Consider the following 23077-nt stretch of genomic DNA (forward strand, 5'->3'; position numbering starts at 1 on the left):
GAAAAATCGATTGACTCAGTCATTTTTAATTTTAAAATAGTTTTAGTGTGTGTTGCGTAAATGCAAATTTGATGATTAATTTTAACCAAGCATAGTTTTGACCTCACTATCACGTTCCTTGTTTTTTTTTATTTAATTCTGGTAAATGTTTTTCTTTCAATTCAAAAGGTAATGAAATTTGAAGGTTGGTAATTAATTACATTGTTGGACTATTGAGTTATCCATTGTAATCCATCAACATAAACGTAACTTAATCTACCTTTAGGTAGTTGGTGCCTTCCTCGCATTCATAAAGTGTTTACACTACACAGCCTCAAAAAAGTGTATAATAAACACTTATTTTTATCAAAATATCTGAGATCTGGCCTCAAAAAAGTATATAAGCAACACTTAAGTAATTATAACTTTTGATAGGGTTGTCAGATCTTCAATCTTTTGGGCTCGTTGGAAAGGTCTTTTGATTACTTATCTAACGATGGGTCGCATGATAGATCCGGACTACATTTTCATCAAAATATGTGAGATCCGGCCTCAAAAAAGTGTATAAATAACACTTAAGCGGTTATAACTTTTGATAGGTTGTCAGATCTTCAACGTTTAAGGCTCATTAGAAAGGTGTTTTAAATACCTTTCTGAAAATGTATAGCATGCATAGCACCACCACAGAGAACAGATGTACATCTTGGTTCTAACTTGTGTGTAAACCGTGTAAACTAAAAAAATGCGTTGCTTACAATCTTGCATCAAAGAAATTAGAGTGTGCAGGATACGCTTGGCGGCGCCACCGTCACGGCTGAGAATACTTGACCTAACAATGAAAAAGGCTCAATAATTTCGAAAGAAAATAAATGTTAACCTTGTTTAAATATAAAATTCACTTCTGTATAATTCCAGTTGACTAAAAATAATGCAAAAATGCAATAACATTAACAAAAACATAACAAAAAAATCATTCAAAAATGATTTTTCAAGCGACAACTTAAAATAGTCCCTGTACACATGTTATGTCCGATTTCGTTTTGTTTACCTTCTTTGGCGCGTAAAATTGCAACCCTCTGATGAAGGGCAGTCAGACATTGGTCTGATGTCGTTCGTACGGAATGTTGCACCACCTTTTAAACAATCTTCCAAAGTTTAGCTAAAATCGTTTTTTAGCATAGAATGAGACCAAAACGGTCCAAATCGGTTCAGCCAGTCCGGAGATAATCGTGTGCATATTTTTCGATGCACGGACTTACGGGCATACACACGCACAGCCATTTCAGAATTTGATTCTGAGTCGATAGGTATACGTGAAGGTGGGTCTACGATGTCGAATAAAGAAGTTCATTTTTCGAGTTGTTGTTGTTAATTTATTTATTTCTGACAGCTTTAACCTTCTTGGTCTTATTTTTCGAGTGATTTTATATTTAATTAATGTTAAATTTTATTAGATTGAAGACTTCGATACTTGAATAAGTTTTGCAAAAATATCATTTACATTTTCAATAGAATTTCAATTAATCTTTCTACAACAAACATCCAAAGGGTCATTCTTATGCAAAATTGGATGAACTTTCCGGAAAAAAATACTTTACCAAACACAATTGAGTTTTAAGGGTTAAAACTTCTTAAAACAGTTAAAAATGGTCAAGTCAACACTTTCTCAAAATAAAAATAAAAACAAAAAATCAGTTAACTCTTAAAAACCAAATGTGAACCTCTTATGCAGCAATACCAGTTTTGTTTTTGTCTGCTCTACAACTTTGTAAAACTCTGCAAAGTAACAAGAAACACGTAATTTTAAAACGAAAGAATTTGATTTAAATGAAAAAATACCTCTCGGGGTTATTAAAGATTTGAAAAGTAGGGGGGATTAAGGATGGGCAGACTTGATCCCCGGGGACACTTGATCCCAAGCCTGTACCTCTTCAGTACGTTGGTAAAAAATAGCTTTGTTCTAGAATTTTTTGCAAAATTAACTCTAACACATTGTAGAAAACTTTTTTCCTTGTTTTGATAGGTATAGAAAACACTTAAAAATTATTCAAAAATATGTTTATACGTGAATTGTTTGATACACTTATCAACTACAAAACCCTTACGCATTTGACGTTAAATTTATCGTCATACTGTTGTTACAATCAATTGTTTAAAACAGTTCGTTAAGGACACTTGATCCCTGTATTTTTACAGTATCATAAACTGGGGTGACTTTGATAGCCCGGGGTGACATTGATAGAAATTTGATTTGGCCACTAATTTTGATACATCCAATGTAACAGTCACAATTTTGCATATATGTTCGATAATAAGCTATCCCTTAACGCTTACATACTCAAAATTCTCAAAAATGTTTAGATATTAGTTTGGCGGGCATTTGAAAAACCTATCAAAGTCACCCCGGGCTATCAAAGTCACCCCAGTTTACGGTAACTGGAATCAGCCTCAAGCTTAATTAATTGGTTTGGGTTTTCGTACGTGGTTTCCTTTAGTATAATTGTATATGACTTACCGCAGTTTAAACCATTTTTTTTGTAAACAAAAATAGCCAGTAAACATGCTCAATTTTGGCCTAAAATGGTACTTTATGTAACAAGTTACAAAAAGAAGATTTTTTCAGCACGAGTCGTACATTCATTCAAAAAATGTTCCATACAATTGTTTTTGAAATTACAAAAAAACCCTTTGAGTGAACTTATAAGTCAAATGTTCATGTATTTTGTCAGTAGATCTTTTAAATCAAAAATATGTTGAAAAAAAATACTTCCAGTGCTGAAAAGTAGAACATGTCAGCATTTATTTTGAAAAGTGTTGTTATTTGATTCTGTTATTTTTTGGTACAGAAAAGTAGGCTTTTTCATCGTTCAAAAATGACAGGAAAAGTAAGTAGTTTCACGGCGGAATTACAAAACATAATATTTTATGTTTTTAAATATTTTACAAACTAAACTTGTTAACGTCATGATTCGAATTCCCGGACGCTTCGAAACCCGGACACTTCAACTTGCTTTATCAATCATTTGGATATAAGTTCGCATTATGAATGTCAAAACTGTGTTATTTGATGAATTCTAACATCAACTTTCATTTAAAGTTTGTCTGAACGCTGTCGTTAATGCCAAAACAATTAAATAAAGAAAAATTATAAGTTTACCAAAAATGTGAAACATTTCAACGGAAATATTTCATAGGCGTCCAAAGCACCGGGAAGGCAAAGCAGAAATTTATTTTTTTGATTTCCTTAAATTCAAACAAATTTTTATATAAAGTATCGATGGTTTTGATGTTAACAGCTTATTTGAGACCTAAAGAATGCCATTCACTAACATATCAGTCCAAATTTGTGCGATTCATTAGCAAAAACGGGTGTCCGGAATTCGAATCAGCTTTTACCAGTGTCCGGGATTTGAAGCACAACAAGTCATTTTAATTTTCAAATTCTGATGAAAAATTGTTAGAAAAGACATATTTTGCATGCATTCTCTTAAAACTGACTGTTTATGGGAGCGGCCGTGGCTGACTGGTTACGGTGTTCGCTTTCTAAGCGAATGGTCCTGGGTTCGATTCCCATCTGCTCCCAACGAGAAAGTATAGGAAATATTAATCTTGAAACTCTGAACATGAACGAAAAATCCTTTGGATTGGTAAGCAAAAATGCTAACCATTAGGCCATCACGGCTTGGTGAGCGACGTCTGGAATTAGGAATACTGTTACTATCAAACTATATACGCGCTGGGTCCTTGTCCATTTGACAAGGGTTCGGAAGTTCTAAATAACGTTTGAACCCGATTGGTTCAAATGTTCTTCAGGGCGGGGCTTGTCGATAAAAGCTGAGGGACCTCGCGCTCGGCTAGCCAGCGTAGAAATGGGTCACCGAAGCTCGGCAGAGCTAACACCTTCCAAATGCCTATGCGAGTTATTTGCATGTATAGAATGTAGATCTAAAAATACATGGAAACAACTCAATTTGTAAGAAGCGACCGCGTGGTCCCGTTTGGTTGGTTGCACACACACACACACATTCTCTTAAAACTGACTGTTTATACTAAATCCTGATGATATTTCTACATTTCCAACTTATTAGATGATTTTTTGCCAGCTATAACAAAAATAATATGGTACTAAGTGTCCGGATTTCGAATCAATTTCTGTAACTTATAGAAAATCAAAAGTTTGGATGAATGAGAAACATTTTGCTTAAGATTTCTTTAAAATGTTGAAAGGGGGATCAAGTTATTCCTAGCATTTTGAAAATACCGGTTTAAAATATTTTTTTTTCAAACGCTTGGCATGCATGATTCGAAAAGTTCATCTGATTAAATACCGTTATCAGCCAAACATAGTTAAATGTTTAAGCTTGCAATTCATTCAAAACGTTTATAGTTTTGTGACAAATTGACAGAGTTATGTGCGTTTAAAAAAAGGGGATCAAGTCTCTCCACTATCCCCTACATTAAATTTCCCCTTTAATGACATTTCACTCTTTTTGCCTTCCTCACTGAGGTAAGGCTATAATCCTGCTCGAAAAATTTACTTTTGAAAAACAGCTCGTAGACCTATATTCATGTATACCTATCGACTCAGAATCGAAAATTGAACAAATGTCTGTGTGTGTGTGTGTGTGTATGTGTGTGCGTATTACCCTTGGTGCTCAAAATTCTTGCCAAGTTTTCTCGGCACTGGCTGATCCGATTTGAGTCAAATAAGTTGCATTCGATCCGGTTTGGTGCCCCATAATGCACAATTGAATTGTTTGAAGATCCGATAAGTAGTTCAAAAGTTACGTATAAAAAAGTGTCACAGTTGCGAATCGGATCTCACATAAATGCATGTAAACTATATCCAGACCCCTCACTCGACCCATCGTTGGTTAGGTTATCAAAATACCTTTTCAACGAGTCCAAAACATTGAATATCTGGCAACCCTGTCTCAAGTTATGACCACTTAAGTGATATTTATGTACTTTTTTGAAGCCGGATCTCACTTAAATGTATGTAAACTATGTCCGGATCCATCATCCAGCCCATCGTTGGATAGGTAATCAAAATACCTTTCCAATGAGTCAAAAACATTGAATATCTGGCAACCCTGTCTCAAGTTATGACCACTTAAGTGATATTTATGTACTTTTTTGAAGCCGGATCTCACTTAAATGTATGTAAACTATGTCCGGATCCATCATCCAGCCCATCGTTGGATAGGTAATCAAAATACCTTTCCAATGAGTCCAAAACATTGAAGATCTGGCAACCCTGTCTCAAGTTATGACCACTTAAGTGATATTTATGTACTTTTTTGAAGCCGGATCTCACTTAAATGTATGTAAACTATGTCCGGATCCATCATCCAGCCCATCGTTGGATAGGTAATCAAAATACCTTTCCAATGAGTCCAAAACATTGAAGATCTGGCAACGCTGTCTCAAGTTATTACCACTTAAGTGATATTTATGTACTTTTTTGATGCCGGATCTCACTTAAATGCATGTAAACTATGTCCGGATCCATCATCCAACCCATCGTTGGATAGGTAATCAAAATACCTTTCCAATGAGTCCAAAACATTGAAGATCTGGCAACCCTGTCTCAAGTTATGACCACTTAAGTGATATTTATGTACTTTTTTGAAGCCGGATCTCACTTAAATGTATGTAAACTATGTCCGGATCCATCATCCAGCCCATCGTTGGATAGGTAATTGAAAGACCTTTCCAATGAGTCCAAAACATTGAAGATCTGACAACGCTCAGTCTCAAGTTATGACCGCTTAAGTGACATTTGTGTATTTTTTTATTGAGAAACAAGCCTTACCTGACAAATTTCGTTCTGCCTTTTTTCGTTTGTTGACGTTTTTGACTTTTTTGCTTATTCAGCCTCCTGTGATCAAAACTTAATTTTAACCTTTCCCATACAATCTGCAAATTTTCCGGAATCGGTTGTAACTTTTTGGCACTCACGAACTTACCATACGAATCCAACGCAACATAGAGCACCTCGATCGGACGTTCCGTGTTGAATTGATTCGCGTTCGAACAAAACCGTCGAAATGTTGTATATATATATAGAAGATAGATAGAATTTGTGTCCAAACCCATCATATCACCAAATGTTGGTAAAAAGTGAGGAAGGCAACAGCCACATAGGTGGATTAAGTTAGTTTTTCGAAAGAAAATAGCAGCAATTTTAAAACTTTTTTTTTAATTTTTTTGATGAAATATGTGTGTTTTTTTATGTTGAGTACGTTATCAAATTGGGCTTTCAATTTTACACAAAAGTCCCTTAAACACCAAAGTTATATCCTTTCACGGTTTTAAACCACAAATCACGTAAATACTTGTCTTAGTAGAATTCCAGAAATATGAAAGTGGTCGTTTCGCCTCGCCGTTAGAAGATATCTATAAAATGGACCTAGGTTTCGTGATCAGGAACCAAAATTACCCCTTAGCGCAAACTTTTACGGAAAGCTAGTTTTATTTAAATGTCAAATAAGGCCGTTGTAAATATTTTTTGAAGTTTATGTCCCTCGTTTCCCTACCAAAGTCGAGGGAGGGGGGCAAAAAAATTAAAAAAAAGTTTAAAAATTTAAATTATGAGTTAAGGTTTTAACATTCAACATTCTTCTTTCCTAATGGCCAGATCGCGTAAAGTTAACTACAAAGATGTTTCGTTGAAATGGATTGAGGTTGAGTAGAAAAGTTCAAACAACAACGGTAGCTCTAAATTCTGTTTTTTCAGTAAACGAAAGAGTAAACTCATGAATTAATGAGTAATTCTGTAAAAAAAAAGTCAATCAAAATAAATTCTGAATTTGAATCAATTCATAAGAACAAGTAACAACACAAAGCCCGCTTTCACGACGCCGTACGACCTTTTCAAAATGTGATCAGTGTGTTGTGTGTGCCCGTTTTGAAATCAAAACCGGCTTCGGCTGTTTGTTTGCTGCAGATTAGCCCGACTGTCCATCAGATGCTGATATGGCGCGAAACGTTCTTCAGTTGGCGGTTGAACGCCGTCGAGAGTGCTTCCAAGTTTTTGTTCTATTCTATTTTGCATTCTCTGGGCTGCAATCATGTTTCTGTTCTCGTTAGTTGGGTTTTGTGTCATTGTGTATTACATAATACAATTTTTAGTGTTTTACTACTTGGACTCCGATTTGGAGCTGTACTTGTTATCAAAGCTTGGCAAGCCTATCGGTGAGTTATTTTTGGAGGGTTTGCGGCAGTTCAACGACGACTAATTGGAGCGTTCTCAATTCGAAGATACTCTTCGGGGCAAGGTCGTCTGGATTACCGGAGCTTCCAGCGGCATTGGGCGGGACTTGGCAATCGTACTGGCCAAGCATGGAGTTCGCCTGTGCCTGTCCTCGCGAAAGCAATCCGATCTGTTCAAGGTCAAGCAGGAATGCGTTGAGGCTTCCCGGGGATATCTGCATGCCAACGATGTTTTAGTTTTGCCCATGGATATGTTGGAAATCGACAACCACAAAAAGTGCTTCGATAAGGTCATCGATTACTTCAAAACCCTCGATATCCTGGTGAACAACGCTGGCCGGTCTCAGCGGGCCGAATGGAACACGATCCAGCTTAAGGTGGACCGGGAGCTGTTCGAGCTGGACGTGTTTGCCGTGGTGAACCTGTCGCGAATTGCGTTGAATTTTTTCCTCAAGAAGAACATCCAAGGCCACATCGCCGTCACGAGCAGCGTTACGGGGCTCGTCGGGTTCCCGAACTCGGCCACCTATACCGCGGCCAAGCACGCCCTGCACGTAAGTAAAGATCGATGGCTTGCGCGCTTAGACTTAGAACGACAGAAAAACCTGTTTGGCGCCAAAACAAACGCCGGGTTTATTCAAATTTGCCTACCAGTTGTTTTCGAAATAACGATGGGCCGAACAGGTATTACAGTGATAATTGCAATTTTGGATTTTATTATGATCCAGGATAGCTTCTTGTCAGTTACTCTAATCAGGATTTTGGTTCGGGTTTTCTTTTCATGCGAAAACAAGTTTCCATATCATGATTGGCCTTGTACTAGTTAAAAGTTCTACAGACAGTCGATACTTGTTCAATAATTTCACATTAAAAGAATCGAGAGTTCTAGGATTTCACCGAAAGATTGTTGGAAAATGTTTTGAACGAACTAATCGAACTAATTAGGCTTCTTTTAAATGTTCATATTGGTAAAACAAATAAAAAACTTCATCTACAGGGCTACTTTGAAACACTCCAGAACGAATGCTTCAACATTGACGTCACAATCTTTTGTCCGGGTCCAACTGCAACAAACTTCTTGCAAGAATGTTTCACAAATACTCCCGGTGAGGTAACGTATACAAACATCACCCTGCTAAATATTTGTTCAAAATAACGCAATTTAACACTTTTCAGAAATACAACAAACCGGTCAACGCGGACGATAAACGACTGACCAGCGAGCGATGCGCCGAATTGTATGCAATTGCATTGGCCAACAAAACGCCACTCAGCTGGGCTGGCACGAAACCGATGAACTTCATCTTCTACATTGGCTGTTACTATCCTAACGTGAAGAGATTGTGAGTGGATTTGGTTATTTATTTAAAGCACAAAAATGTTCATTTGATATTTTCAATTCTTTTCAAGGCTTATCAAAACACTTGGAATTTCTAACATCGATAATCTACGAAATGGTCGTCCCCTCGGATCCAACTGAGAGCAATCAACAGTTAATATTTAAACTATATTTTAACAAACAAACAAACAACAAAATTTACCATAAATCATAGATATGTCATAAGAATGTATTTTATTTAGTGAAATTGACATCCCGTTTGAAATTAAAACCTTTCTTTCAAAAAATAAATAAATTTGGTCGTGTTCAGGAGGTCATTTTGTGCAAATTTTGTTTTCCTGAAAACCGGACTTCTCTTGAGTTGCATTTTCCTTGTTTTCTTCGCGCGATACTATTCATCGAAATTTCACCAATACTGTCGACTAGGGCGAATCAGGACTACAGTCTGAATAGGGACAGTTTTTAGAACGTTGTTTTTGATCTTCTGTGTACCGTCAACTGGGGCGGATCGGCAAACCATTCAAACATGTTCAAACATTATGCAGTAGCAAGGCTAAAACAGCTGTCCCAATTCCCCTCAGAAGACGGTATTAAAAATAATAAACGAGTCCAAACATGCTAAATACAAAAATGACCATGATCCAAAAAGGATCTGCCAATTATCGTTCACTGGTTCGCTGAAGATCTCTTTTTGTTTTAGTCAATACCGAGGCCCTCCCAAGAAGCCTGCAATTCAACAAAAGGAAGCAATGTTAGTCCAAAACTTGAATATGAAACTCATCAGACATGGACTTTTCATAAAATTTTCAAAAATTTTAAAAGTTAGTTAACTATAGGTAAGAAAATGTTGATGAAAGTCATTATTTAAAACCTCTGAAAGCATCATGATTTTCTCAATGAACATGATTTTGAATCGGAAAACGGAATGCATTTTCGGATTCTTTTGACAATTTTCCACTAGGAGAAGGTTAAAAAAGTTGGTGAATAATAATAATATGAGAATTATGTGTTTTTGAAATGTATAGGCAGTTTCAGTTGAACAAATTTCATATAAAATGTGAAAACTTGTGCTTCGAATTAAGTATGAAATGCAATTTAAATCGATAGTTTTATAAACAAAACTAGTTTTAAGAAATTTCAGAGAAAATTCCACTTTTTGACAATTTTACCTAAAATTTTTATGTATTTTGTTAAAAAGTTTATAAACTTAGTTAAATAATATTAAAAAAATGATTTTTTTTTTCTTAAAAACTATATCAGCTACTTTAGTGATGGTACATTTAAAGTACACATAAAGTTTGAACATCTTAAATATGATTTTAACAAGAAAAACTATGACTATCAAAGTCACCCGGAATTTAAACAAAGAATTTTTAACGTAACTATTTTGCTAAACACTATTGAAAAAAAATTCCAAAATAGTGCATGGACTTGGTATGGCGTACCCCAGTACATGTTTTAAAAATAATAATCTTGAAAAAAATCTTTCCTGTTGGAAAATATTCCAAAAACAAATTGAAATCCTATTAAAGTCACCCCAGTTTACGGTATATGGGTCATTCCACCTGAAGCGGAACACCATTTGAAAATTACCATCTCCGATTCTGCTCAAATTTGGCAGAGCTGTTGAGACTATCAAAACATGCAAAAATCCCGAATTTCATCCAAATCGGACCACCCCCTCCATTTTTGTACCCTCCCAAAAAATCGACTTTTTGGCGATTTTTGAGCAAAACCCCTATCTTCAAACGACGATAACTCAGGAACCGCAAATCTTAGAGGGTCGGTCTTAGACTCAATTTTGAAGGAAATTGGACGTAGAATTTAGATTAAAATATGTTTTCTACCTGTATTGCACAATTGAAAACTTTAAATGGCCGTATCTCAAAACAGCCCTATTTATTTTTTAAATTTGACCTCACCATCGTATTCCCCGGCCAATTTTACATAAGAATCACTTATCGACAGAAAGGAATATGTTTCGTTCCAGAGATATCGAATTTAAAAGTTTTGAGCATTTGAGATTACCTAAATTAGCTACACTCGCCGCATCTGCTAGAAGCACTTGGGCGCGTTGATCAATAATTACTACCTGGTGTTCTGTATGATGAATTATTTTTATTTTTTTATACGATTTTGAGATAATTAATCCCTTGAACAATCTTTTTTTTGTTTAAGAATTATTTATTGGGTAATTTTAAATGCATTGTTTTTGCTGATCTCAGTGTCTTTGAACCATATTAAGTAAATTTTGAACTTTTAATATTTATTTGCAAATGCTACAGCGTTTTTACAATATAATTTTATCATTTTCATATCATTAGGAAAAATATGAAAATAATATAATTCCATATTTTTCCTAATTCCTAATTTCTTCTTTTATTTAAAGCAAGAATAAATGTAGAGCTGGCTGTAGTAGATGAAATAATTCTCATGGGTTGCCATGTGCGGTAGCGAAATAGTGCCATTCAGCAAAAACTTCAAAATCTGCCATAGGGTTTGAAAGATTGATCATATAAAACCGATTTTTTATATTGTGAGCCAGTTTTATCTGAATAATTGATATTTTTTTCAATTCTGATACATTTAATTTCAAAAACAAAAACATATTTTTCTGATACATGTGGACACAGCTGCATCGTCTTCCAAGATTTCAAAATGATTGACAAACAAAAATAATCAAAAACAAGAAACCAACACAACTGAATTTGATCTTAATCAGATCATAAGTCAAATTAATCTTTGTGATTTTCTCACATTTTTCAGTTTTATACTTTGGCGTCATCCATAAAGTATGTCACGCTCTAGGGGGGGAGGGAGGGTCTGAGCAAGTGTGACATTGAGTGTTTTAAGTATAGGAAAAGTGTGACAAAGGGGGGGAGGGGGGTAAATTTTGGCTGATTTTAGCGTGACGTACTTTATGGATGAAGCCTTTCTTTTTTTCCAGAAATCCTCCTCCTTAATCATGCTTCACGAGAGTTTAATTCATGTTAATTCATAATTTTTAACACGATAATGTATCGTACACTTTTTCTTAAGAAGTGTTACTTACAAGATCAATTGCAATTTCCTGCTAGCTCTGTGTGAATTCCATTCTGCCCTGTATTGCGTGTTATCTTGCTCTGTCCTGTGGGCTAGCACATAAATGCACCGTATACTTTTTTTTAATTTAAGATTATACAGCAGTTTCCTACTAATTAACTAATGATTATTTGGGATGAAATCTTATTTCAATAAATAAACAGGTAGCAGTTATTGATCAACGCGCCCGAGTGCTTCTAGCATATGTGGCGAGTGTAGCTAATTTAGGTAATCACAAATACTCAAAACTTTAAAATTCGATATCTCTGGAACGAAACATATTCCTTTCTGTCGATAAGTGATTCTTTTGTAAAATTGGCCGAGGAATACGATGGTGAGGTCAAATTTAAAAAATAAATAGGGCTGTTTTGAGATACGGCCATTTAAAGTTTTCAATTGCGCAATACAGGTAGAAAACATATTTTAATCTAAATTTTGACCACGGAAATGGATTCTACGTTCAGAATCGGAGATGGTAATTTTCAAATTTGCATTTTTTCTTGCACACTTCAGGTGGAATGACCCATATGAAATAACGCATTTTAGGGTTTTTTAAATCGTATTCAACAATAAACGCAAAATTGTTTAACCCTCTATTTTTCAACTAATTTTTGATGTTTTAAAAGCATTGGAAAGAAGAACTCATCAAATTTAAGAAAATTTTAGGGTTGGAAGTTTGACTTGTTTTATGTGACCTTGACAATGTTTTGAAAAATTTCATGTTTTTGGGGGCCAACTTTGGCTGTGATTTTTACTAATATTTCTTATATTTTAGCTAAAAAGAAGTAAGCAGTAATTTTTTAAAAAGTGTCACAGACTATGCCTCTACGCATTTAACAGGAGCGTTTGGTATGGTATGTCCATGCATCCTTCCTCCCCTGTAGATTCTGTGAAATGTGATCCGTTCTCAGAATCCTCTCTGCGGTAAACACAACGTAGTAGGGCTGGCCGCTTTAATTTTTGCAATGCATTTTCGGGTGTTCTCGGATGTACTGCAATTATTAATAATGACAAGAAAAGTGCTTGAGGCGTAATCTAATCACAAGACTTTCCAGCATGCTTTCATCGGACTGGCTGCGTTTGTGTTAGATTAGATTAGATTAGATTAGACAGACTATGCCTCTACGCATTTTTTTTACAATATAAATGATAATAGTGCCATTCCATAGCAAAAAATGTGGAAAACAAGCAAAAAATAGAAAAAGTGACTGCAAAAACATGAAAAAATTAAATAGGCAAAATATAATAATAGGAGGTGGTAGCACAGGTCAAATACTACCAAAAATAAACATAAACTAAACAAGATAAATGCAAATTAAAATGTTAAAAATAAAACATGAAAATCATAAAACAAGAGTAGTCAAGTTTTTCTAGAACAAAAGATGCTCAAGGGAAAACTAAATAATTTCTTAAAAGAAATGTGGGCGGTAGAGGGTTAATTTCTATGCCCACTTAAGAAAGGTTTGGTTTATTTAGGTTTTTTCCAAGGTTTCTCGAAACTTTATAATAAAAGAAGTATTTTGGTCCAAATAACTCATAAAACGTCGCATAATTGAGCATGCGATGCATTTTAATTCAAATGTTTATTTCACCTTTTTTTGCAGCGAAAAAAAATGATTCGATCATCCTAAGTATATTTTTTCAGGGCCTTTGGAATATCGAGTCTGGACTTATTACTAAATAAAATCTGAAAATTTAAGAATTCATCAACATTTTATTTTATTTTTTGATGGATTAGGATAACTACAGGTAGGGTAAAGAGGGGAGGGGAGGGGGGGATTACAGATTCCCAAAAAAGTGTCCACGTGGTTTATGGATGGTCCCTTAGAAAAAATACAGGTGTGCGCTTTTCTAAGAAATAATTTTTGTTTTCAATTTTTGATCCCATTCCAAATATTTAAAATTGCAGATTTTTTTAAAGTGACGATTTTTCATATATTCTGAATAGTTTACTGTTGATTGTACAAGTAATTTTTGAAAAAGAAAATTACAGTCTCAATTATCCGAAGGTTTCGAAATTTCGGATAATCAAATCATAGACAAAAACATATTTTTCGTTTAAGGATGCACAGCAACCAAGGAAGATGTTGTCTTCTTATACCAAAACTGTCAAACTTACGGACCCAATCCTGCAAAAATCTGAATGTAAAAATAGTCAAACTTTGTTGTAAATTACTGCACATTAGGGGATGAATCAAAAATTATATCGAAAGTTCCCGTAGTTTTGAAGATACTAAAATGGTTGTAACAAAAATCTTGGTGCAAAAGCTCTGGTTGATGTGCACCGTTAATTTCGTTTGCATTTTGTTTTTTTACTACTTTTTTGCACATTTTAACGGGGAGGGGGGAATATTTGAGCTTGAAATAAAAATTGAACTGGTCCTGAAATTTTGTTTCCTAAATTTACAATTTAATCCTCTAACGCACATGGTAGCACCAGTGCACCAAAACATTGCGATAGAATTTCTCGGAGATGTGTCAATATTTCCATATTATTAAAAATAAATTTAAAAACAATAAATAATGATAAATAAATAATTTAAAAACAATAAATAATCATCTTTCGCATTAAGTATTATTGAAACTATCATTTCAAAACAAAATGTTGCATCACTTTCGGGCAACCCCCATCTTCACTAATATTTTGTAAGCCAGCGCTACTGGCCAATCCCTCGTTGCGCAGCAGCAAACACGACCGAACTCAACCAACCCTTTAAAAACACAAGCATACATCTGCATAAAAGTTGAATGAGCCACACACACAACTTATGCTGATTCATGAGATCACGCTAAACCATTCAAAGTTGTGTCATTCTAGCTACCGATTTGCTAGTAGTTATCACAGGAATTTGAATAGATTTTTGACTGTCTGCTACACCACATAGAAAACCATCGACTTGACCGGCATTCTGATTAAACCTGTACGAATACAGACGAATAGTGTGGTCATGACAGTGACCGTCCGTACTCATCATGCAAGAGCAACTCTCTCTCCAAGTTGCGACTTATTCTCTCTCAACCAACCTGCCAGTGAGTCAGAGTCGATGATCAGGTAACTTTTCAGTATGAGCTCACTCGGCTGAGCCGAACCCTTCACCGCGTCGACGGATGCAATTCCGAAGAAAGTAACACAATTTGTAGCTGTAGACAGCCGAGACGGCGATTATATCAAAACTTCACACAGCCACGCGCTTGGGATGTGCGTTGGTATTGCTTAACTTTAATGTGTGGGAAGGTTAGGATGTCCGACATTGCTAGAGGTTTGAAGATGTTTACTTGCACTTCGCATATAGACGGCTTTGTTTCAATTACGTCACTAAGGGTATGAAGCAATGAAAAATTATTAAGCATACGGCTTGTTTTTGGTAGGAAAATACCTTGCAATATCAACTCTGTGACAGTTATTTGACGAATCAATGGAATTATGTCAATAATGATCCCCGTCGTTTCACAGAGATTTCACGAGATCGTATAGTCAAACTTTGTCAAGTTTCCAAATTTGGTCTCAAAACCAGTTTTTCGGGTACCCTAACGCAACTGTTCATGTTATCTACGGTATTCGTCTACACACTTGTGGCTTAAGTCGTAAACATGTGTGCACGTTTTAATACGCATCAACCACCAGCAGCAGCCGCAGCACCTTATTGTTATTGATAGTGTCGCTGCTTTCGCGTTCGTTCGTTTTGGGTCAGTTGGAACGTTGTCGTCGGTCGTCGTTTGTCGTCGCAGAATTTGAGAGTCGCTGTCGCGTCAGCTGAATCGCTGGGTTTGGAATTCTGTCGCCAGATTGGGGCGTGTACGGCCGCGCGCGATCATCATGGCGTTCTTCTTCAACTTTGTGGCCATCTGTACGATTTTGTACTTCCTGGTTCAGTTTATTCTGTGGTTCGTGCTGGACTCAGACATTGAACTGTTCCTTCGGACCAAATTGGGAAAGCCCATTTGTAAGTTTGTGTCGAAAGTAGCGGATGATCGTGGAAAGTTTTGAACTAATTTCTGCTCTCGTTTTATTGCGATCAACCAGCCTCTCTCAAAGGAAAGGTAGTATGGATTACGGGGGCCTCCAGTGGAATCGGTCGTGAGTTGGCACTCGCCCTGGCCAAAAACGGCGTTCGACTGTGCTTATCGGCGCGCAACATTTCGGAGCTGCTCAAGGTTAAGCAAGACTGCATCAGTAAGTACCTTAATGCGAGATACACCTCCGACCTCCCACCATGGGAACTAATCTCAATCTCAAAACAATAGCCCAGTCCAATGGAGCTCTCGGCCCGAACGACGTGTACGTGCTCCAGATGGACATGCTGGACATCAACCACCACAACGACTACTTCAACATGGTCATAGATCACTTCAAGTCGCTGGACATCCTGGTCAACAACGCCGGACGATCGCAGCGGGCAGCCTGGAACGCGATCAACGTCAAGGTCGATCGTGAACTGTTCGAGCTGGACGTTTTTGCCGTCGTTCATCTGTCCCGGATTGCGCTCAACTTTTTCGTCCGAAATTCGATCAAGGGCCACCTGGCGGTCACGAGCAGTACTGCGGGGTTGATTGGGGCTCCCAACTCGGCGAGTTACACCGGAGCGAAACACGCGCTGCACGTAAGTTGTTGGCACACTGCGGTGTGTGTACTTTTAATAGAAGATAAGAAAAAACGCTTGAAGAAGCTGTGCGGCGCGCTTAATAGGCGATAATAATGATAAACATCCGATATTGCGCCCCTAATTAGCTTCTGAATGTTCTCTTTGGATAAGGTGATGGGAGATGATCTAAGCATCTAGAGGAACATTCGTAAACCAGGTCATGGTTTAAAATTTGTTAACCATTGTGATGGTTAAGCGGAAAATTTTAGGATTTTCAGAAAGTTTTACTGTGAATCTTGAATAATCTGAAAATTAAATTGAATAAATAAGCGATTTTCTGAACGATTTAACGTTTTCGGCTCTAAAATATAAAGTAGAACCACAGACAAACAGACGGGACACTCGAGTGCCGAACCATCGTCCTCCAAAAACGGTTATTTCAAATTGAATTTTGTTTCGGCATCCACTCACCCGGCGCTGATGGCGCTGCTGTCGTGACAGCTCGCCCGTCTTTTCTCAGTGTGTGTGATGCGTGTTTTTTTTTTTTTTTTTGTTTTTAAGTTGAGCGTGAGCACGTGTGAGGCAGCAAATGAAAACCAAAAAAAAAACAGCCTTCCACCTCGAGTGCACCCGCCGGAAGGTCGCTTCATCTGTGGAGAGTTCGAATCCGGCCGAATGCACCTGAACGACGAGAGCCAACGGTCTCGGACGTAGTGTTCCGGCGGAAACACGAGCAAACGGACATTTACGGGCACTTCTTCGACACGCACGACTTTGGGTGTATCAATCGGAGGCGAATCTACCTCACGAGGGTGACTCGGCCAGCGTGACGGACCGGAAGCGGACTGAAAACCTGAAGTGGCACACTCTTGCTTTTACCCCACTATTAACCAGATAGGCCTGCTCCACTGCCTGCCGAAGTCGAGGCTGCTGCTGAGGATCCTGTGGTGGAGTCATCTCCTTCGGAGCAACCTGCTTATCCTTCGTGGACTGCTCAGATTGCTGTTGCTGTCGTCCTTTTGGCATTTTGACGATGTTGCGTCGATCGTGAGCGCCACTCTTCGCGACTTTTTTCCGTCATTCGGCCCTTTTGGTTTTGTTCGCTGGCAACTTAATTGCGCCGTGGACACGTTCCCCGCATATGTTTCCAAACGCCCATCGTGGGGATCAATTCCATTAGTTTTGAAATGGATTTTCCTATTCCGGCGGCCACTACTGGTGTTTTCGTGACCGGGATATCTGGTGTCAGGTGTAATGGTTCATGTTTTCGGTGGAGGAGGAATCTTAGACCTTGTCTTAGACGGAACATGCAAGCAACGGGGAGGACCAGTGGTGTGGTCTCTGTCATTGTGTTTGTCTTGCATCGCTGCAGGTGCTGCCGCATGATTTGCCTCATGAGGTTCAGCCATTGGAAACGGAACCGACCGTGGAACCGACCCACCGTCATTTTCGGCCGTCGGTCTTGATTTATTTATTTTGATTTTGTTACTGATGATCAGCAACAACAAAATTATTTCGAAACAGCTGTTAATGTTTACAATCGTTAAGGCTTGATTGTCTCACGAGGTCTCACGCATACACTGACATGACACATGACAGTAATGGGTTTGTATTGGTGTGTTTGGGCTGCGCTTCGGCATAGGCTCACCAGGCAGCGCTGGCGTCGCCGTGATTTGGTGGTTTGATGAAGGACGATGGATTTCAAAAATAATTTGTATGGAGAGTCACGTCTGTTTGTCTGTGATTATAGTTTGGACTGTTGTGTAATGAAATATAAGACCAGACTAAAAAATTGTCCAACTATATGTTATTTTCACGTTAATTTGGCTGTAAATCACAATCAGCCAAAAAAAAATATGGTCATATATTGAGCTTCTTTGAAACAGGAATTATTGTAACAAGAAATCGTATATTTTTCGTTTGAAGTTTTTACATTCTCAGGTTTAAAAAAATGGCCTTTGAAATATTTTCGACACGATTTCCCATTTTATAAGCAACTTGGTGCATTGAAATTTGCCTAAGCTTTTTAGAAATACTAGAGTTTTGAAATAGGAAAACTGCTGTAAATGTTCACTAATAAAACCAAAAGAAAAAAAAAGTTTTTCAGAGCACACTCTAAACATCAGTTTTTAAGTTTAGGCCCGGTGTTGAAAAATTGCTATGTACGCACTCAAATTTTTCTGAGAGATTCGGCAGAAATCTACCGAAATCATAAAAACTTATCAATTCATGTTTCAGGCTGTTCAAGTTTTTTTTCGCCAAAATTTATACATTAACTTTCTAAATCATCTAAAAAGCACTGGTAGTGAGAAACTATTATTTTCTGAAAAATTAGTTTCAATTACAAACTAACAAATAATATGTTATCAAAGTTTGAAAATTTCATACAGCTTTGTACAAAAAAGGAAAGATTTTCTAGAATATGTTATTAAATTTCTCGAATTAAAAATAATTCAAAAAATGCGTTTCCGCCTTTTGGGCGCGGTTTGCTATTATTATTGTTATAAACCATAGTTATGTAACAAAAATTTGGTTTTTGCTAACTAATTTTTCAAAGTTTCTATTTTTTTGTCTCAAAAAAATAATTGTAATTATTTGAATTCATTTAAGTTATTAGTGACGGATGATCGAATTTCGGTTATCGTCACCATAATTCATTAAACAACAAGATTGGAGCATTTTTAAAATGCTTTAATTCATTCTACTCTACGCGCTTGTATGCATGGTAACAAAACAATCGGTAAAGATAAACAAAAATGGGTACTTATTTTGCTTAAAATTACAAAAAAGAACACAGTTTCCTAGTTTGCTGTATCTCTGAACATCATAATCAAAGAAAATCGTGAAAATATGAACAAAATTCTGAATTCCATAATCATTCTGCCTTTCGAAACATCCGGCCTTTTGAGACGTTCTGCCTTCTGAGCAAAAAAAAAAACAAAGTTCGGCCTTCCAAGATTATGCTTTTTGAGTTTTGGCCTTTTGAGGCAATCTCGGTAATTCACAGAAAAATAGGTACTGTAATCTGGGGTGAATCGGGACTACAGTCTGAATAGGGACAGCAGTTTATGCTTTAAATTTGGAAATGGATGTACACATTTTGTTGGCCTGAGTCTGTTCTAACCGAAACCAACCAGAAAAATCAAAATATTGTGCTCCAACATGATTAAAACTGCTGTCCCAATTCGCCCCATGTGTCCCGGTTGACCCCAGTTTACGGTAACGGAAAATATCCGTAGATATAGATTTTTCATTTTGGATGATTTAAAAATGTTTTTGGGGACTTAATAAGGCAAAATTCAGCTATTTGGGTGTTTTAAATACGCCTGACTCAAGGCGACTTTACACCCAAAACTGGCAGCGCTAGTCTGAGAGAATGATTGTTTCGAGTCGAGAGAATAGTGGTACCATTCACGGACGCAGAGAACACAGCTTGAGATGGGCGATAGAACTATTCCCTCGAGGTTCATTTGCAAAAAAAGTTCATCCGTCAAACAAAAAACCAAAAGTGTCGACAACGGGAATCGAACCAGAGACCTTTGACAAACCAATCCAATGACTTAGCTGCCTCGGCCACCACAGCTTGGTGACCAAGGAGAAGTCAGAAGTCGATGTATGACACTTGTTGGAGATTTTTTGATTCAACTAACGAATGAACTCATTTGTTATGATGGTGTGAGTTGGTACCATTATTCTATCGATTTTGGCACTGAGCCCTCAATAAATTTTGAGAGAACGATAATCTCGACTCTGAATTTTGGGTGTAGAAACACACAAAAAGCGAAAAATGAAAATTTTGTTCATTGGACCCACAATAAAAATTTAGCGTAATCTGTGATGGATTTTGATAGCTGTCGGCCACCATGGCTAGTACCAACCACTAGTGCCTTCCTTTTTATCTTCAAGGACTTCGTCGCCCTGGGCTCCTAAGTGTACGAGAGTATGGCACGGAGCGACCCATATTTACACAAAGAATCTCAGAGCGCCCGCCGCGGGATTCGAACCGTCAACCTCTGGATTGTGAGTTCAGTGCGCGGTCGAAATTTTACATTTTCTGCCAATTTCGAACATCTTTTTGATTCCATTTCCAAAATTAAACATATATTTCAAAAGTGAGTTGAAAAATAGTTTCGTTGATTGTTATTTTAAAACCCGGGGTGACATTAATAGTCCTGTTGTTCTTACAAATTTTAGCCTGAAATTGAGCAAATTAGATTCATTATGTCAAATTGACCATTTGAAAAATTCACAATGAAATGTTTGTTTGACTATGTTCAATAACTTTTTTAAAAAAAATGTGTATACATTTTAGATTAAGTAAAAAAAAGTTCAAAATTTGATCAGAACTCATCAGTTTTTTTTTTTCGTTAGGCTGGGACAAATTTTAGTGATATTTTTGAAGTTTGTTTCAATAACAATTAAGACTAATACCTTATAAACTAATTTAAACTGTTCTTAGTTCAAAGTTGTTCTAAAAATCTGATGACGCAGTCCATTTTTTAACATATTCATGTTGATATAAACACAAGTATAAGAATTGAATTGAATAAAATGTTTGAAGAATCAGTCTTGGATAAATTTTCCGAGGCGCAGAATAAACTGCTATTTTAAATAATATTTATATTATTTTTTTAAATATCAACTAAAATATGTCAAATTATCAAGTGCAGATTTTTATTCTTGTGTAAAAATAACTGATTCTTCCGAGAAAAATATTTACAGAATCTTAAAAACTCACCTAACATATGAAAACGTAAAAAATGCTATTTAGCGGAATTGGAAATAAATGGGCCGTAAATAATTTGTGCGGTGCAAGTGGTTATTTTTACTGGATTGCTTAGACATTTTCACAAAAGTTTAGTGCATTTCGGATGGCCTTATAAATCCTCCTTTCTAAACACAGAGCGAGCTTCAAGAAAATATCTTGATAGATGGAGATTTGGAGCAAAACGGAACCTGCACCATTTCGTGCGTTGAAAACCATCACCAATCAATTTCCCAATGCAAGTTTTTTGTGATTTCGCTGCCATTTCAGGCATTATTTAGCCATTTTTGGGCATTATTTTATTTCCTAATTTTAAAATATCATGTGAAGTTGATCTGATCTGTTTATAATACTCCATGAAATATTTTCATTTCCCTCTCCCCAGGGCTACTTCGAAACTCTTCGCAACGAACCTTTCGAGTGCAACGTTACGATCTTCTGCCCAGGACCAACGGCCACCAACTTCTTGCAGGAATGCTTCACCGACACTCCGGGAGCTGTAAGTATCCTTTACAAAATTGAAGCTACTTAAATTACACAGTTCAACAAAAAATCAAATGTTTCTTGTCTCTGAGACGAGAATATGTGTTCCTAGTAGATTTTTGCCAGCTGAATCCGAATCCGGGTCCAGAATTGCTCCAAATGGTCCCAATTTTGAGATACACCCGTTTGAAATGTTAGTTTAGGCCAAAATTAGCTACTTTGTCGATTATTTTACAAAAGAACTCTTGAATAAACAACTAAACCAATACATGTATCTTAAAGTTCACGTTTTCCCCTTTCTGAAACATCCCTGGTTTTCAAAATTTGATTGTTTCTACGCATATTTATAGCCATTTTAAAATTAGAATTTGACTTGCAAGCAAGTTGGAAAAACTTGAATGAGAACCAACTGAAAATATAATTTTAAAATGGCTATAAATATGCGTAGAAACAATCAAATTTTAAAAACCAGGGGTGATTCAGAAAGGGGAAAACGTGAACTTTAAGATACATGTATTGGTTTAGTTGTTTATTCAAGAGTTCTTTTGTAAAATAGTCGACAAAGTAGCTAATTTTGGCCTAAACTAACATTTCAAACTAGTGTATCTCAAAATTGGGACCATTTGGAGCAATTCTGGACCCGGATTCGGATTTAGCAGGCAACAATCTACTAGGAACACATATTCTCGTCTCAGAGACAAAATCTTGTTGGACTGTGTTATCAAAACAAATTCTTTTGCCAGAAATACAACCAATCCGTCCAGCCGGAGGACAAACGCATGACCAGCGCGCGGTGCGGCTATCTGTACGCGGTGGCCCTGGCCAACAAGACCCACCTCAGCTGGGTCGGCAACTTTCCGATCAACGCGATCTGCTACATCGGCTGTTACTACCCGAACGTGAAGAAGCTGTAAGTGTGAAGAATTGTTCCTAATTGGCCACAAACTTAATTATCATTTTTCTCTCATTCTTCTCTTGTCCCGCACAGTGCGCTGAAAATTGTTGGCATGAGGCGTCTCAACCAGGTGCGAGATAGTCGATGATCGCGCTGTTCCACAACTTTCAACTTCACCAACACTCCATGGAACGGAAGAAGCTGCGGGTTCGATGCCACGTGGCACGAGTGGAAGCTATACCGTTCGACTCGAGCACAACAACACTGCAAATTGCGTGTTTAACTAGAAGCGATTTATAGTTATTAGATAGCACACTTAAAAGGCACTCGATCGCCGTTTGTTATTAAAGCTAGTTTGAGATAATTTATATTGAGAGTAGTCCAGCTTAGAGAATCCGTCACTAATTAATTAATTGTTAATTGCTTAAACAATGCCATATTAAAACAAACAAAAATGCATTTTGTCCCAACTCATAAGCATTGAATGTAGAAACATCATCAACCAGCGTAATTTGCTAACATTATATTGTAAAGAATGTAAGGTTTTACTTATTTGAGAGTATTTATTTTTGGAGCACCAAATAAATTATATTAAAAAAAACTTGTCTTTTTGCCTTCCAAAGGTATGGGGTTTTCCGTGGACATCATTTCTGTCTTCATAATCCGATTCAGAATAATTCGTCGAGTAAATTTCGTCGAAAAAAAAATGCAAACAATCACACTTCATTGATATTAGA

The 23077-nt window shown here is 36.8% G+C and overlaps 2 protein-coding genes across 2 annotated transcripts; both read left to right on the forward strand.

Moving 5' to 3' along the window:
* The first annotated feature begins 6970 nt into the window (after positions 1-6970).
* On the forward strand, positions 6971-8771 carry LOC120425104 (dehydrogenase/reductase SDR family member 7-like). The gene is made up of 5 exons (XM_039589502.2): positions 6971-7176; positions 7243-7748; positions 8192-8305; positions 8371-8537; positions 8605-8771. The coding sequence occupies exons 1-5, from the start codon at positions 7053-7055 to the stop codon at positions 8672-8674; spliced, it is 981 nt and encodes a 326-aa protein (XP_039445436.1). The 5' UTR covers positions 6971-7052; the 3' UTR covers positions 8675-8771.
* A 6502-nt stretch (positions 8772-15273) lies between these two features.
* LOC120425222 (dehydrogenase/reductase SDR family member 7-like) lies at positions 15274-22525 on the forward strand. The gene is made up of 6 exons (XM_039589656.2): positions 15274-15558; positions 15639-15788; positions 15860-16215; positions 21348-21461; positions 22189-22355; positions 22434-22525. The coding sequence occupies exons 1-6, from the start codon at positions 15432-15434 to the stop codon at positions 22486-22488; spliced, it is 969 nt and encodes a 322-aa protein (XP_039445590.1). The 5' UTR covers positions 15274-15431; the 3' UTR covers positions 22489-22525.
* The last annotated feature ends 552 nt before the right edge of the window (positions 22526-23077 follow it).

This window comes from Culex pipiens, chromosome 2 (assembly GCF_016801865.2).
Source record: "Culex pipiens pallens isolate TS chromosome 2, TS_CPP_V2, whole genome shotgun sequence".
NCBI classification, from domain to species: Eukaryota; Metazoa; Arthropoda; class Insecta; order Diptera; family Culicidae; genus Culex; species Culex pipiens.

Excerpts from the sequence above, each read along its gene's own strand:
- LOC120425222 (XM_039589656.2), top strand. The coding sequence starts at position 15,432 with ATGGCGTTCTTCTTCAACTTTGTGGCCATCTGTACGATTTTGTACTTC. Across the intron at positions 15,559-15,638 it reads CAAATTGGGAAAGCCCATTT|CCTCTCTCAAAGGAAAGGTA; the intron begins GTAAGTTTGTGT and ends GCGATCAACCAG. Across the intron at positions 16,216-21,347 it reads GAGCGAAACACGCGCTGCAC|GGCTACTTCGAAACTCTTCG; the intron begins GTAAGTTGTTGG and ends CCCTCTCCCCAG.
- LOC120425104 (XM_039589502.2), top strand. The coding sequence starts at position 7,053 with ATGTTTCTGTTCTCGTTAGTTGGGTTTTGTGTCATTGTGTATTACATA. Across the intron at positions 7,749-8,191 it reads CGGCCAAGCACGCCCTGCAC|GGCTACTTTGAAACACTCCA; the intron begins GTAAGTAAAGAT and ends CTTCATCTACAG. Across the intron at positions 8,306-8,370 it reads TCACAAATACTCCCGGTGAG|AAATACAACAAACCGGTCAA; the intron begins GTAACGTATACA and ends AACACTTTTCAG.